Source organism: Capra hircus, chromosome 5 (assembly GCF_001704415.2).
Source record: "Capra hircus breed San Clemente chromosome 5, ASM170441v1, whole genome shotgun sequence".
Classification (NCBI taxonomy): Eukaryota; Metazoa; Chordata; class Mammalia; order Artiodactyla; family Bovidae; genus Capra; species Capra hircus.
The window spans coordinates 118,513,822-118,526,668 of NC_030812.1; the positions used below are offsets into that span (position 1 = coordinate 118,513,822).

The 12,847-nt window shown below is 68.7% G+C and overlaps 1 protein-coding gene across 2 annotated transcripts; it reads left to right on the forward strand.

The window, feature by feature from the left end:
- TRABD (TraB domain containing) lies at positions 1,064 to 10,240 on the forward strand. Of its 2 annotated transcripts, XM_018048939.1 has the most exons (10): positions 1,064 to 1,246; positions 6,719 to 6,785; positions 6,985 to 7,063; positions 7,271 to 7,437; positions 7,603 to 7,743; positions 8,157 to 8,267; positions 8,353 to 8,492; positions 8,678 to 8,850; positions 8,927 to 9,038; positions 9,125 to 10,240. In XM_018048939.1, the coding sequence occupies exons 2-10, from the start codon at positions 6,753 to 6,755 to the stop codon at positions 9,300 to 9,302; spliced, it is 1,134 nt and encodes a 377-aa protein (XP_017904428.1). In that variant the 5' UTR covers positions 1,064 to 1,246; positions 6,719 to 6,752; the 3' UTR covers positions 9,303 to 10,240. The 2 variants fall into 2 exon arrangements, with proteins under 2 accessions (XP_017904428.1, XP_017904429.1); XM_018048940.1 differs by lacking the exon at positions 1,064 to 1,246 and adding an exon at positions 1,915 to 2,035 and having other exon boundaries at positions 8,678 to 9,038.

Here is a 12,847-nt window from a genome sequence, read left to right on the forward strand (position 1 = left end):
GCAGGCTCAGGACGGGCCGCGTGAGTGCTCTGGGGGCTTGGGCAGGGGGCTGCCCCTGGCTGCTGGGTGCCCAGCCTGGGGGACGCCGAGGGCGGCACCAGGACACACACAAGGCCGAGGACAGGGAGCCACGCTCCAGGCATCCTCCTGGCCTGGGAAGCTGTTTGCCGTCTCTAGGAACTGGCCAGCCCTGGGAGGGCCAGTCTCTCCAGGGTCAGCACGGCCCCAGACGGCAAACAGCAGGGTTCCCAGCCCTGCTCCAGAAAGCACTCACCTGTACCTGCTGCTTTCCCCACCCAGCGTCCCAGGGCACGTGGTCCCTGCTCCTCAGGCTGGCACCATCTCCACATTTCTGGGGAAGAGACCCAAGGACCCACGCAGGCTGGGCCAGTCCCGCAGGTCACGCAGCTCTGTGGTGATGGTGACCCCAGCACCGGGGCCCAGGTGCTCCCTCCCCGGGAGAGCAGCTGTGCCCACCCGGGAACCCAAGCCACCCTGACATCAGGGCCCACCCACCCCTGAGGGCTGGAGGGCAGCCCGCTCTCCGCCTGCTCGCGCCCAGGCAGGGCCTCGCTCAGAGCGGAGGCGTGCCAGCCCCCAAGGGCGTGCTCACGCACTGTGCACAGGGGGCAAGGCAGGGCGGGGCGCCCCGGCCTCTGAGCCTTGGGCCGTGTCTTTGGCAGGACTGCTCTCTCCAGCCCCGTCCCTGAGCCAAGGCCGGCAGGACGGTTCGGGCCCAGGCTCCTCCAAGGCCTGGGCGTGTGAACTGGCCGGTTGCCCTGGTTGGCTGGGGAACAGAGGGAGTCAGAGTTCCACTGAGGCTGACCTCCTCCTTCGGGGCCAGGGGTGCACCTCGCGGGAGCGGGCAGAGGCCCCCCCACGGGAGCCGTCGGCCCATGACACGCGGTCCAGGACACACGGTCCACAACTGCCTCCTTGCTCTTCCCCTCCAGTCCTGGGCAGGGCAGTTGGGGGCGCCCTCCCTCTCCCAGGAGGAGGGGCATCAGGAGAACCTCCCATCACACCCAGGACAGCCAGAACGGGAGCCTGGGCCCGCATCCGTCACACCAGCCCAGCAGGGCCGTCTCAGCCAGGCCGGCTCTCCAGCTGCGAAGGCCTGGAGTGAAGGGCAGCGCTCCAGCTCTGCTGTGTGGGTGGCCAAGGCGGCGGGGCGGGCGGAGCCAATCTGTGCCCTGCCAACGGGACAGAGAGGCTGGGCCCGGGCTGTGGGCCAGGAGCCTGCAAGGTAAGGGTCAGCCCGGAGCCGCTCCTGACAGCTCAGCCTGCCGGCCAGGAGCCCACCCTGCTCAAGGCTAGACGGGGCGTCTCAACTCAGAACGGGGGAGCCCGGGACCCGCAGGGGCGCCAGGGCGGGGCGTACCCCCCTCCTGGAGCAGACCAGGCAAGGCGGATGGGGCCGGCCTCACTCTGGGCTCCCCGTCCGGCTGCGCGCCCCCAACCCCGTCCGCCCTGCCCCCGCCCGCACCTCCCCGGAACCCACCCGCCAGGCCGAGAGGGCGCCCCGGCACCCGAACGGGCGCGATCTGCGGTCTGGACTGTGCCCCTAGCGTTGCATTGATGGCTCTGCATTATAGCAGGCCGCACGAACATCCACTCCCTTTTACTGACAGGGAGCTGCGGCCAAAGAGTTTTGGGGTGCTTCACAAGGCCTCCCCACTACGGCGGCAGGCCTGGGACTCGAACCCACCTCCTGAGCCGCCGCTTAGCCCTCGGAGCTTGGCGCGGGAGGAGGGGTCGGGTGGTACTTCTTCGCGCGCGGCCTCCTGGGAAGTGAAGTCCTCGCCCAGTCGCGCGCAACCCCCTGGGAACTGTAGTTCGCAGGAGCCGGTCAGGCCCGCTGCAAGCGCAGGCAGACGGCGCGTCGGACTACGCTTCCCGGCAAACCGCGCGCCCCCGCCGCCCCGCCCGGGCCCGGCCGCGGCCCGTCTGGCCGCCCCGCCCCGCAGCTCCGGCCCGCCCCGTCCGGTGGGCGCCGCGCCGCATGGAGGCCGGCTGAGGAACGCCGCCCAGCCCGGTACGCCGCGCGGCTCGGTCCCGGGCGGGGGGCGGGCGGGGGGCGCGCGGGGCGCGCGGGGCGGGGGCGGCGGCGGGGGCGGCCCAGGCCGGGCCCGGTCAGCCCGCGGCGCGCGGCCCCGGGCCGGAGGGTCAGCGCCGGCCTCCGCGGGGCGCGCGGTGCTGAGGGCGGCGGCGAGGGCGTTCGGGCGCTGCGGGCCGGGGGCGGGGCCGGGACCGGGGGCGGGGACCGCGCCGGGTCCGGGTCGGGGCCGGGGCCGGGGTCCGCGGCGGCCCGGCTCCGCAGGGGCGGCGGTGCCGCCTCGGAGGGGGCCCTGGGGCCTTCGCGGCGCCGGCGGCCTCTGCCCTTCAGGCCGAGGAGTCGGGGCTGCCATATGGAGCCCCAGAGCCGAGACTCCGAGGCCCGGCGCGCTCTACTCGCCTCGATTCTGGGAGCAGCTTTATTGAGATATAACTTACGTGCCGCAAAGTTCTCACATGCGTCTCTGTGAAAACTGTCCCGAGAAAGAAAACCGAGGCTCATGGAGAGCAGCGAGGAAGTCCTCGGCGGACTTCGGGTGTCAGGACCACCGCATCCAGAGATGGGTGGCCTCCAGCTGACGTCCTCCGGGCTTTCGGGGTTCCCCGGAGAGGAGAGTGTAAGGCCACCGGCTCGCGGCGCCCCCGTGAAGGAGGCACTGTCTCCGGGCTCTCCCTGGCTGTCGTGCCCGCCCCCTTGTTGTGTGACTGGGAGGGAGCCCCCTGACCTTGGCGCCACTGGGCAGCCTTGCAGGATGGCGGTGATGCTGCGGTGTCAGGCCTCGGGCAAAACCGCCAGGAGAGGGCCCAGCGTGGTGGGCAGGAAGGCCCCCCTCCCACCCCGTGCCCCCATGGAGGTCAGCATGGGGACCCCACTGGGCAGAGTCCAGGTTCCAGGAGGGTTGGCCAGGTGTGCTAGGCCTCCAGCTCAGGTGTGACTTGACCCTTTACCCATATCCTGACCTTTGCCACAGCTTCCGTGAAACAGCCTGCCGGACCCAGGGGCGTTTCCGGTGGCTTCAGGAGTGGGGGTGTAGGCTGTAGCTTCAGGCGGCGCTCTGCTGCCTCCCGCTCGGTCGCTTTCCCCTGCAGCCTGTTGTCTGTCCAGCTTGGGGTCCCCGACCTTCTGAGCAGGCAGGCCTCGTAGGCTGATGGGGGACTGGCGTTTCTGGAAACTCCATCTGGTGCTGGTCAGCTCTTGGCCAGCAAGGGGATGCCAGGCTGGGGTCTGGGAGGCGTTTCTGGCTTCCTGATTTTTAGAGGCAGATGGGAGGGAATGACTGAGTGTGATCGTTACAGAACACCACCATTGGGACTGAAGGGACAGTTTCCTCACAGTCCTGGGGACAAAATTCAAGACCAAGGTGCTGGCTGCCTTGGTTGCTGGGAGGAGCTCTTCCTGGCCCCAGACAGCTCCCTTCCCGCCATGCCCTCCCAGACCAGCCCTCCCGGGGCTCTTCCCAGGAAGGCTCTAGCCCTATCCTGGGGCCCAGCCTTGTGACCCTACCTCATCCGAGTCATCTCCCGGAGCCCCTGCCTCCTAATTTCATCCCATTGGGCTCAGGGCTTCAAAATATGAATTAGAGGGGCCACAGCCCAGTCCATAGCAGTGGGACCCTGGAGAGGAGACGGCGGCCCATGGCGTGCCTCGCAGCCGGCGCAGCCTGCTGTCCTTGGTCTGTGCTGTGCGCGGCACTCAGCAAGCTGTTTGCTGCGCTAACACCGCGTCCAGCAAGAGCACCCGACACGTTCCCTGGCGGTCCCCAATGCAGGCGGGGCTCTCCCTGCCTGTGAGCCGGTGCGTTCTCTGGTGAACCCGGCAAGGTGGGTCCTCTTGGGGGTCAGGGGCTGCCTGGCTTTTGGAGTCTGTTTCCCCGGAAGTGTGTGGGTGGGGCCAGATCACGGCCACGCCCCTTCTGCGGAGGCGCCTCCTGAAGTCGGGCGGCTGGTCCTCCTGCCCCAGGGAAGGACGCCGACGTGCCATCTGAGTGCGGCACATCGTGTGCCCATCGTGGGACGGCTGGGTGGCTGCTCGAACCACCGCGGCCCTGGAGGCCGGAGTTAAGCGTCTGGCCACGCTGGGCCAGGTGGTGGTCTGAGAGCGGCCAGCCCTGCGGACGCCCCCCGCCGCGCTGTTGCCGACAGCCCAGCTGCCTGTTTGCCAGAGGACCGGCCTCGGGCCACCCAGCTCAGGAGGCCTCCCCAGGCCGTGCTCCCTGAGTCCAGCTCGGCAGTGACAGCTGTTGGGGTGCGGGGAAAGTCCCTGGATCAGGCAGAAAGGTCTGCTTTGCGCCGGCTCCCCAAGGGCTCTGCGTTGGTGTCAGGGTTGCTGGGCGGAAGCCTGGCGCGGGCTCCCTGGGGCTGGGCATAGAGCCTGGGGTCTCCTGGGCACGGAGCCTGAGGTCTGCTGGGATGGGCTGCCAGAACCTATCTTCCAGAGATCCAGAAACGCACCTGCGGTGTGAGGAGGTGGAGCCCGGGCCCTTGCTCCGCTCTAGGCAGCCAAGTGGTCGGTCCCGGCTGTAAAGATCTGAGGGTGCGTGGTGGTGGGAGGAGGGTCGATGACCCTCTGAACTGGTTCTGGAGGGGTCCACCGGGGGCCCTGACTGAGGTTCCGGGAAACCAGACACTGTGAAGTGAGAGAAGCAGAGATGCTCTCAGAATCACGGGCTCTTGGCTCTTTCCGCCTGATCCCTCCCAGGCCAGGCACCCGCCCGGGGGCACCCCCGGGTCCTGGGTCCGGGTGCAGTGGTCGTGGCCCAGCTGTCTGGGGGCTCATGGCCCGTCTGCCCCCAGGGACAGAGGGTGGGTCTGGGAGGCCGACCAGACTGTGGCCCCCAGGCCCGGGGGAGGGAGACTGAGGCTCGCTGGCCTGCTTCCCGCCGGCTGTCACACAAGCTTCCCGGGACAGCAGGGACGCTTCCTGGAGAAGCTTCTCTGCTGCTCTGGCACCTCGTGTGAAGGGGACCCATGGGCTCTCCTGCGCCAGCTCGGGAACCTGAGAGGAGGGCGGGCCAAGCCGGGCGCCTGCGGACGCAGCTTCCTGTTTCTGTTTCTGTCGGGCCTTTGGTCTGTGAAGTGGGAAGGAGGCGGCCCTGGGGCTGGTGAGGCCAGTGAGCCGCCCTCCGTGGGGACCCGGTGCCCCAGCGCAGCAGCTGCTCCGGGTGGGGGGCGCTGGGGCCCGGCCCGCTCAGACCCCACGCTGGCCTCCCACCCCCCCCCCCCCACAGAGGCCCCCGGCTCTGCCTGCCGCTCCTTGGTCAGGGCCTGTCCATCCCTCTCGGGACCCTTCCCCTGACTTCATTCCCAGGAGCCCCAGGCCGGGACACTGGCTCTCCGAGCGGGGCTGGGAGCGGAGCCCAGATGAGAGTTGGGCCCAGTGCACGACGGGGAGGAACTGGATCTGGTGTCGTGTTTATTCCGTCGTCTCTTATTTCCTCTTTGTTGTGAAACGAGCTGACGGGGCCTTGGGCATGTCCTGCTGTCTGTGTGGACCTCCCAGGCACACCCTGCGGTTCACAGACTCAAGAGCCCACAACAGCACCAAAACCAGGTCCAAGTTGCTCCTTGTGTGGCGGTCCCGCCACCTGTCAGACCCTCCAGTGGGCTCAGCCTGGGGGTGCCCTGCAGGACCCCAGCTCTAAACTCAGCTGGAACCGAGGCTCCCTCAGTTTCTGATTTGTTCCCAGCGGCACCTGGGGAGGCCCAGGTGACGGCTGTGTGCCAGGCACTGCTTCTGTCCTCAGTGAGGAGGGACAGAAGGCCACGCTCCAGCCCTGACCCCCACCCCGTCCCTGACTCCCACCCTGCCCCCTGACACCGCACCCTGCCCCGACACTCCCACCCTGCCCTGACACCCCCACCCTGTCCCGACACCCCACCGACCCCATTCCTGACCCCCAACACCCCCACCCTGCCCCCCACCCTGCCCCCTGATGCCCCACCCTGCCCCGACACCCCCACCCTGTCCCCTGACACCCCACCCACCCCATTCCTGACCCCCCACCCTGTCCCTGACCCCCAACATCCCCACCTGCCCCCAATGCCCCACCCTGCCCCGACATCCCCACCGCCCTGACCCCTGGTGTCCTCGGGTGAGAACAGCCTCCCTGGGCTCCAGCCCCCAACTGCCCTCTGGTAGGAGCAGTGCAGAGGCTCATGGACGACCCGGGGGACTTGGTTTCTCAGTCAGCTTCTTAGAAGGATGCTGGATTCCTCCTGCGTCTCTGCTCACACCCGTGTGAGACTCACACCCGTGCCAGCGCTGCTGGGACGCGTGCGTCACCGCCCGTGAGAGCAGGGCTGTGGCCACGTGGCCTCCCGAGCCAGCTCAACACAGACTCCCTCCCGCCGCTTGGTGTCACTTTTTTAGGGAATGTTATAAATTGTGTTTTTGTTCCTAAGTCAAAACGGAAGCACCCAGGTCTAGCCAACTCCCCCATGGGGTGTGCCCCTGCTGGGCAAGCGGAGCAGGTGTGTCCCCCCTGTGGGCAACTCCAGGCTCGCTGCCCTGGCGTCCCCGCTGCACGCCCAGGGCCCAGGGCCTGCCCACAGGTCGTTCCAGATGCCGGAGCCCCTGGCGCCCTGGGCCCCGTGCCCGGCCCCGGGCCCCAGGTGAGGACCCGGCCCCGGGCCCCAGGTGAGGACCCGGCCCCTGTTTCCTCAGGCTTCACGCGTCGGTGCCAGAGCCGCTGCCAGCCATGGAGGAGCCGGAGGAGCAGCCGCCCCGCGAGGTCAGAGGCCCGGTGGCGGGTGCGGGGGCTCCCAGGGTCACGCCAGCTCCTGTGCCCAGAGGCACCTCACCAGTTTTCCCACTGTGTTGCTGGCCAGCTGAAGGCCGCGCCAGGCGCCATTGGGAGCGTGTTGGGGACACATGGCCTGCGGTCCCACAGCCCGGGGGCAGCACAACCTCAGCGCTTCCTCCCTCCGCAGGCCGACACAGAGCCCGTCGTGACTTCAGGGGCCTCAGAGGCAGTGCCCAGGGTGCTCCCCGGAGACCCCCAGAACCTGTGTGCGTGCTCCCCAGGGTCCCTGTGGGGTGGGGCTTGGGCAAGGTCTTGGTGGGCTGGGGGCTTGAGTCGCAGCCTCTCCTGGGCCCCTCGGCAGCCTGGGGCTCCTACCCCAACGCTCATCCTGGTGGGTGAGGACCAGCAGCTCGAGACTGGGAGGGACCCCCGTGTGGGCGGGCGAACCTGAGCTGGGGCTCGCTGTCCCACAGCCGACGTGGACGCGTTCAACCTGCTGCTGGAGATGAAGCTGAAGAGGCGGCGAGAGCGGCCCAATCTGCCGCGCACGGTGACTGAGCTGGTGGCCGAGGACGGGAGCCGGGTGTACGTGGTGGGCACGGCCCACTTCAGCGACGACAGCAAGCGGGACGTGGTGAAGGTGAGGCCGCAGGGCAGGCAGACCTGCCGCCCCTTCCCTTGCTGGGCTTCCTGTGCTGAGCTGTGTGCGCAGCGGCCGAGCCAGGGGCGGGGTCGCTGCGGGGCGGGCGCGTCCGGGGCGGGGCTCTGGGTCGGGCTGGCCCCTGAGCCGGCGTGTCCGCGGCAGACCATCCGGGAGGTGCAGCCTGACGTGGTGGTGGTGGAGCTGTGCCAGTACCGCGTCTCCATGCTGAAGATGGACGAGCGCACGCTGCTGCGCGAGGCCAAGGAGATCAGCCTGGAGAAGCTGCAGCAGGCCGTCAGGCAGGTGCGGCCGTCGGGCGGGTGCGGCGGTCGGGCGGGCTGGGCCCGGGGCTCTGCCCGAGGGGCCGGAGGATAGCCGGCTGGCCTCCAGCCCCGAGGCGGGAGCTGCTCCGGCCCCGGGAAACGCCGGGGCGCTGGCAGGTCATTTGGGTGGGGAGGGGGCTTCAGTGTGTCCTGGACCCCGAAGCCGAGACCCCCCCACTGCGTGTCCCTTCCCAGGGACACAGCACCAAGGGAGGTGTGGGCAGGGGACTTGTGTCTGGGGCGGAGGGCCGAGGGCAGGGGGCTCCGTGGGGCCGCGGGTCTGCCGCCGCCTGAGCCTGCGTGGTAGACACGCCCCCTGGCTGCCTGCGGGAGGCCAGCCCCGCCCAACCCCAGGCCAGGCTCCGCCCGGTTGACACGCACCCGCACCCGCAGAACGGCGTTGCCTCGGGGCTGATGCAGATGCTGCTGCTGAAGGTGTCCGCCCACATCACGGAGCAGCTGGGCGTGGCCCCCGGCGGCGAGTTCAGGGAGGCCTTCAAGGAGGTGGGCCCGGGCGCGACCTGGGGCTGGGGCGCGGGAGCGGCCCCGGGGTCCCCCACCGACACCGCACCGTCCCGCCCCCACCCAGGCCAGCAGGGTTCCCTTCTGCAAGTTCCACCTGGGCGACCGGCCCATCCCCGTCACCTTCAAGCGGGCCATCGCCGCCCTCTCCCTCTGGCAGAAGGTCAAGTTGGCCTGGGGCCTGTGCTTCCTGTCGGACCCCATCAGGTAGGTCTGCTCGGCCTCCCAGCTGGGGAGGCGGCCAGCAGCCGGATGTGACCCGCAGTGACCGCCCCTGTGAGGCTGGCCCGGCCCGCCCTGCCGTGAGGCCTGCTCCCCGAGTTCCTGGGCATCCCGGGGTGGGGGGATCCCCGCCCTGGGCCTGCCGCCCAGCGCCGGCCGCCTCCCCCCAGCAAGGACGACGTGGAGCGCTGCAAGCAGAAGGACCTGCTGGAGCAGATGATGGCGGAGATGGTGGGCGAGTTCCCCGACCTGCACCGCACCATCGTGTCCGAGCGCGACGTCTACCTGACCTACATGCTGCGCCAGGCCGCCCGCCGCCTGGAGCTGCCGCGCGCCTCCGACGGTGAGCACGGGGCCTGCAGGCACGGGGCCCCGCGGGGGACGGGGGCGCTCGGGTGCTCATGCGTTTCTCACCCCAGCCGAGCCCAGGAAGTGCGTCCCCTCCGTGGTGGTGGGCGTCGTGGGCATGGGCCACGTCCCCGGCATCGAGAAGAACTGGACCACCGACCTCAACATCCAGGAGATCATGACGTGAGTGCTGCGCCCCCCCACAGAGCCGGGCTGGGGGCTGGGACCGCCCCCCGCCCCAGCCAGCCCAGCCCGCCCTCCCTCCCCAGCGTGCCCCCGCCGTCCGCCTCGGGCAGAGTGTCCCGCCTGGCCGTGAAGGCCGCCTTCCTGGGCCTCCTGGGCTACGGCCTCTACTGGACAGGGCGCCGCGCCGCCAGCCTGCTCCTGGCCCTGCCCGCCGCCCGGCACTGCCTGCAGAGGCTCTCCGACGCCTGGCCGCACAAGTAGCAGCACAGACGAGCCGGCGCGTCCTTGCGGAGGGGCCCCCCCGCCGGGGTCCCGGCCCAGCCTTGCCTGCCCGCCCCCAGCCCGCCCAAATAAAAGAATCGGTTCACTGTCTGAGCTCCGGCCTACCCGCAGCTCCTCCGCCCTGCCCCTCCCCCGTGGGCTGTTAGGAGGCTCACGGGCAGGACTAGCGGGGCGGGGGCGGGGCTCGGGAGTCCAACCAGCCCCTTTCTCTCCGTGCCTTCTCTCCGAGGCAGGCGGCGGGGGTGTCTCACGGGGGTTAGGCCGCTCCCAGGGCGGGCTGGGCCGTGCAGCCTTGGGGTGTCCCCTGGGAGCGACTCAGCCAGGCTCAGGCCCCAGGAAGCGCCAGCAGCAGCTCTGCCTGCAGAGATTGTGTGTTCCGGGCTTTTAAAAATGTCTGAAACTTTTTTACTCAGGTAATTTTAACTTAAACTGAAGCAAATGTCAGGAAATACTAGCCTTAAACCTGGTTGGGACAGAGAACGTCTTTTTCTTGAGTCTCAGTCCTGGGAAGATGAGCATGTGGGCAGCCAGGCCAGCCCCGTGCCTGCCTCCAACTGCTGGGGTCCTGGGCCCAGGACTCCACCCTCTTGGTGGCTGACCTTGCTTCCTGTGCGGCTGGCGGAGGGACCTGGGGTCGCCCTTTGCTCTCTGGACAGATGGTGGCTGCCAGCAGGGCGTCTGCCTTGCACGGGACCCAGTCGGGCCCAGTCGGGCCCCACACAGCACTTGCCTCGTCGCCACCTGTCTGCGTGTCTCCTGCGTAGCGTCTGGGGCCCACGGCCACGTCTGATTGTGTGTGTGTGTCGACTCAGTGTCCAGATGAGGTGAAGTCCACGCCCCGGGCTGGACCAGGTTGTTGTCACTCACATGCTCGTATACCCGTCTCTTGGAAACTGAAATAAAATCTAATTTTGGAAGCCGTCTTGTGAAATGTGTGGGAAGGGGGCGCCAGTGACAGGCGGGTCGGGGAGGCACCAGCATGCTGGTGGCTCCCAACCGCCCCCTCCGCACTGCCATGGGGCCCTGCCCTGACCCTGCGGCCCACCCTGCAGTGCCGCCCAGCCCAGTCCATCCAGGAGGAGGTGGGCTGGGACCTGCACCTCAGATCTGCCCAGGAAGCCCAGAGCGGAGAGGAGCCTTCCCCCGGGAACACGTGCTCAGCTACGTGACGGGGCGCTTCTGCCCTGGGCCAGCTCAGAGGGGCAGTGTCGAAGGCCCGTAAGAGTGGCTGGAGGGCACAGTGAGCCAGGGGCCCCCAGGGCTACTGGGCCTCCCCCTGCCAGAGGTCTTCTCTCCACTGGTGCAGGCAGTGGGGCTGGGACCCTCAAGGCCTGGCCGGGAGTGGGGAGCAGGAGGGACCAAGTGGACTCTAACCCTTCATCCCACAAGTCTGCATCCTGCAGGCCTCTTGCTGCCCTTGAGGGCCCTGTTGGGTCCCTCCAGCCCCAATTTGGGGGACAGCTGGGCAAGGGAGGAGGGCAGGAAAGCCAAGGCAGGCGGTGAGGGCTGGGTGGGACCCACCAGGGCAGTGGAACGGCAGTGGGAGGAATCCAGGGCGGAGGCAGCCTCTTCCGGAGGAGGAGGCCTGAGGGTGAAGGAACAGTGACCAGGTCGTGAGTCACCTGCTGGGTCACCTGCAGGCCCTTCTCGGACCCTGGTCCCCCGAGAGCTCTGAGCCCTCCTGGCCGCGTCTCCCGGGGAGGGGCCGCTCTCAGAGCCGGGTGGCGTGTGGGTCAGCCTGCTGGGGAGCCTGCGCCCCCTTCCAGGGTGCAGCCGGCAGCCTGAGGGTGTAGAGACAGTTTGTGTGTCACGCTGGTGAGAACGAGATGTCAGCGTCGGAGGTTGGGAGTGAAGGCCAGGGCCAGGCCCCCCTGCCCAGAGACCACGCTCAGGTGCCAGCTTCTGGGGCCCAGAGGCCAGGAGGAACCACAACACCAGACACGAGTTAGCTATAAAATAAGCCAAGCAGAGGCCTGGAGAGCTACTTTGAATCTTCACCCTGGGAATTTTAATGTATCCAGTGCAAGTCTGTATTACACTGACAAGCAGAAAAGCAACAAGGTTTCATCTTTCAAATATATGGCAAGTACTTGGAGGAGAGTGGACTGACCAGACCTCGGGAGAGGGGCCTGTGCGTCCACCCAGGCATTCACACAGGAGGTGCTGGCCTCCCTGCCCCGACTCGGCTCCTCTGCGAGGGGGGCATGGCCAGTGGAGACTCGGGGGCAGGGGGCGCTGGACTCTGAGAGGTGCCGGCAGAACTAGAGACTGGGTCCCATGACCTCGTCGGAGAACACAGGCCAGGGGTGGCCAGCGCGGCAGGCCTGAGCCTGGGGCCCCCCACGGGGGACCCCTGAGCCTGGGGGCCCCCCACAGGGGACCCCTGGCTGGGGCCGGAGCACTCGGGGGGCCTGGCCTCCCAGCCCAGCTTGCTCACCATGCTGCCAGCGGACCTGCCGGACACAGACAGCCACATGCTGCAGGCCTGCTGCGATGACCGCGTGGACCTCCTGGACCAGTTTTACTGGCCGCCCCTTAGCCTGTCCTTGGCCGCAGGTGAGTGCCTGGGGGGCTGGGGGCTCTGCTGATACTCCCCTGCCCACAAGCACCCCGTTTTGCTGACATGCTTTCCAGGCTTGGGGCTGGGGAGAAGGCTGAGGCCCCAGAGACCCATCTTCTCGGCCTACCGCTGCCAGCCTGCGCGCTCTGGGAAAGGACGGTGCTCCCAGGGGTCTGGGGGCCCAGGGGGCCAGGGCCCATAATGGGGGTGCAGTCAGGGCCACACAGGGGCACCAACAATGGGGGGCTGTGCGTGCGCACCCAGGCCCACAGGCCTAGGAGGGTCCGGCCTCACTCAGCGCGCCTGCCTGTCAGCCGAGTTTCCACAGAGAGGGGCCAGGAAGGGGCCTGTTCAGCCCCGCACAGCAGGGCCGTGTGGACCCACTGTACAAGACGGACTAGGAAGGTCCAGAGGCCGGGCGGCCAAACGGGCAGGCAGAGTCAAGGCTGCAGGGCGGGGAGAGCCACTGCCGCTCCCGAGTTGACCTGCTGGGACCACTGGAACCAACCCGATGTTCCCTCTGCTGTGCGCGGCCAGCAGGACACAGAGCCTGGCACCCACAGGCTCTCAAAACCCAGGCCCACCAGGTCCCAGAGTGTGGGCAAGGCAGGGCCGAGGGTGGGGGCAGGAGGCGGGCCAGGGAGAGGGGGAGCTCAGGCTGGTCTCTCAGGCAGTTAGGAAGGAGGCTGGGCACAGAGGACTCTGCCCGCAGGCCAGGTGAGAAGACCCCAGGTGGGCCCAGGGGGAAGGGAAGCTGTCGGGCTGTAGGAGGCAGCTCTGGGTGCCAAGCAGCCTCGAGACCCTCACCACGTTGTCCCCGACATCCAGGCAGACCGTAGCATCCTTGTTTCTCTCAGGGAGGGGGAACAAAGCTGGACGGGGTGGAACCGGCAGGGCGGGGGGGCTGTCACACGAGGCCTAGGAACTGTGCAGTGACCCCAGGAGGCAGTTCCGGGCCACCCCC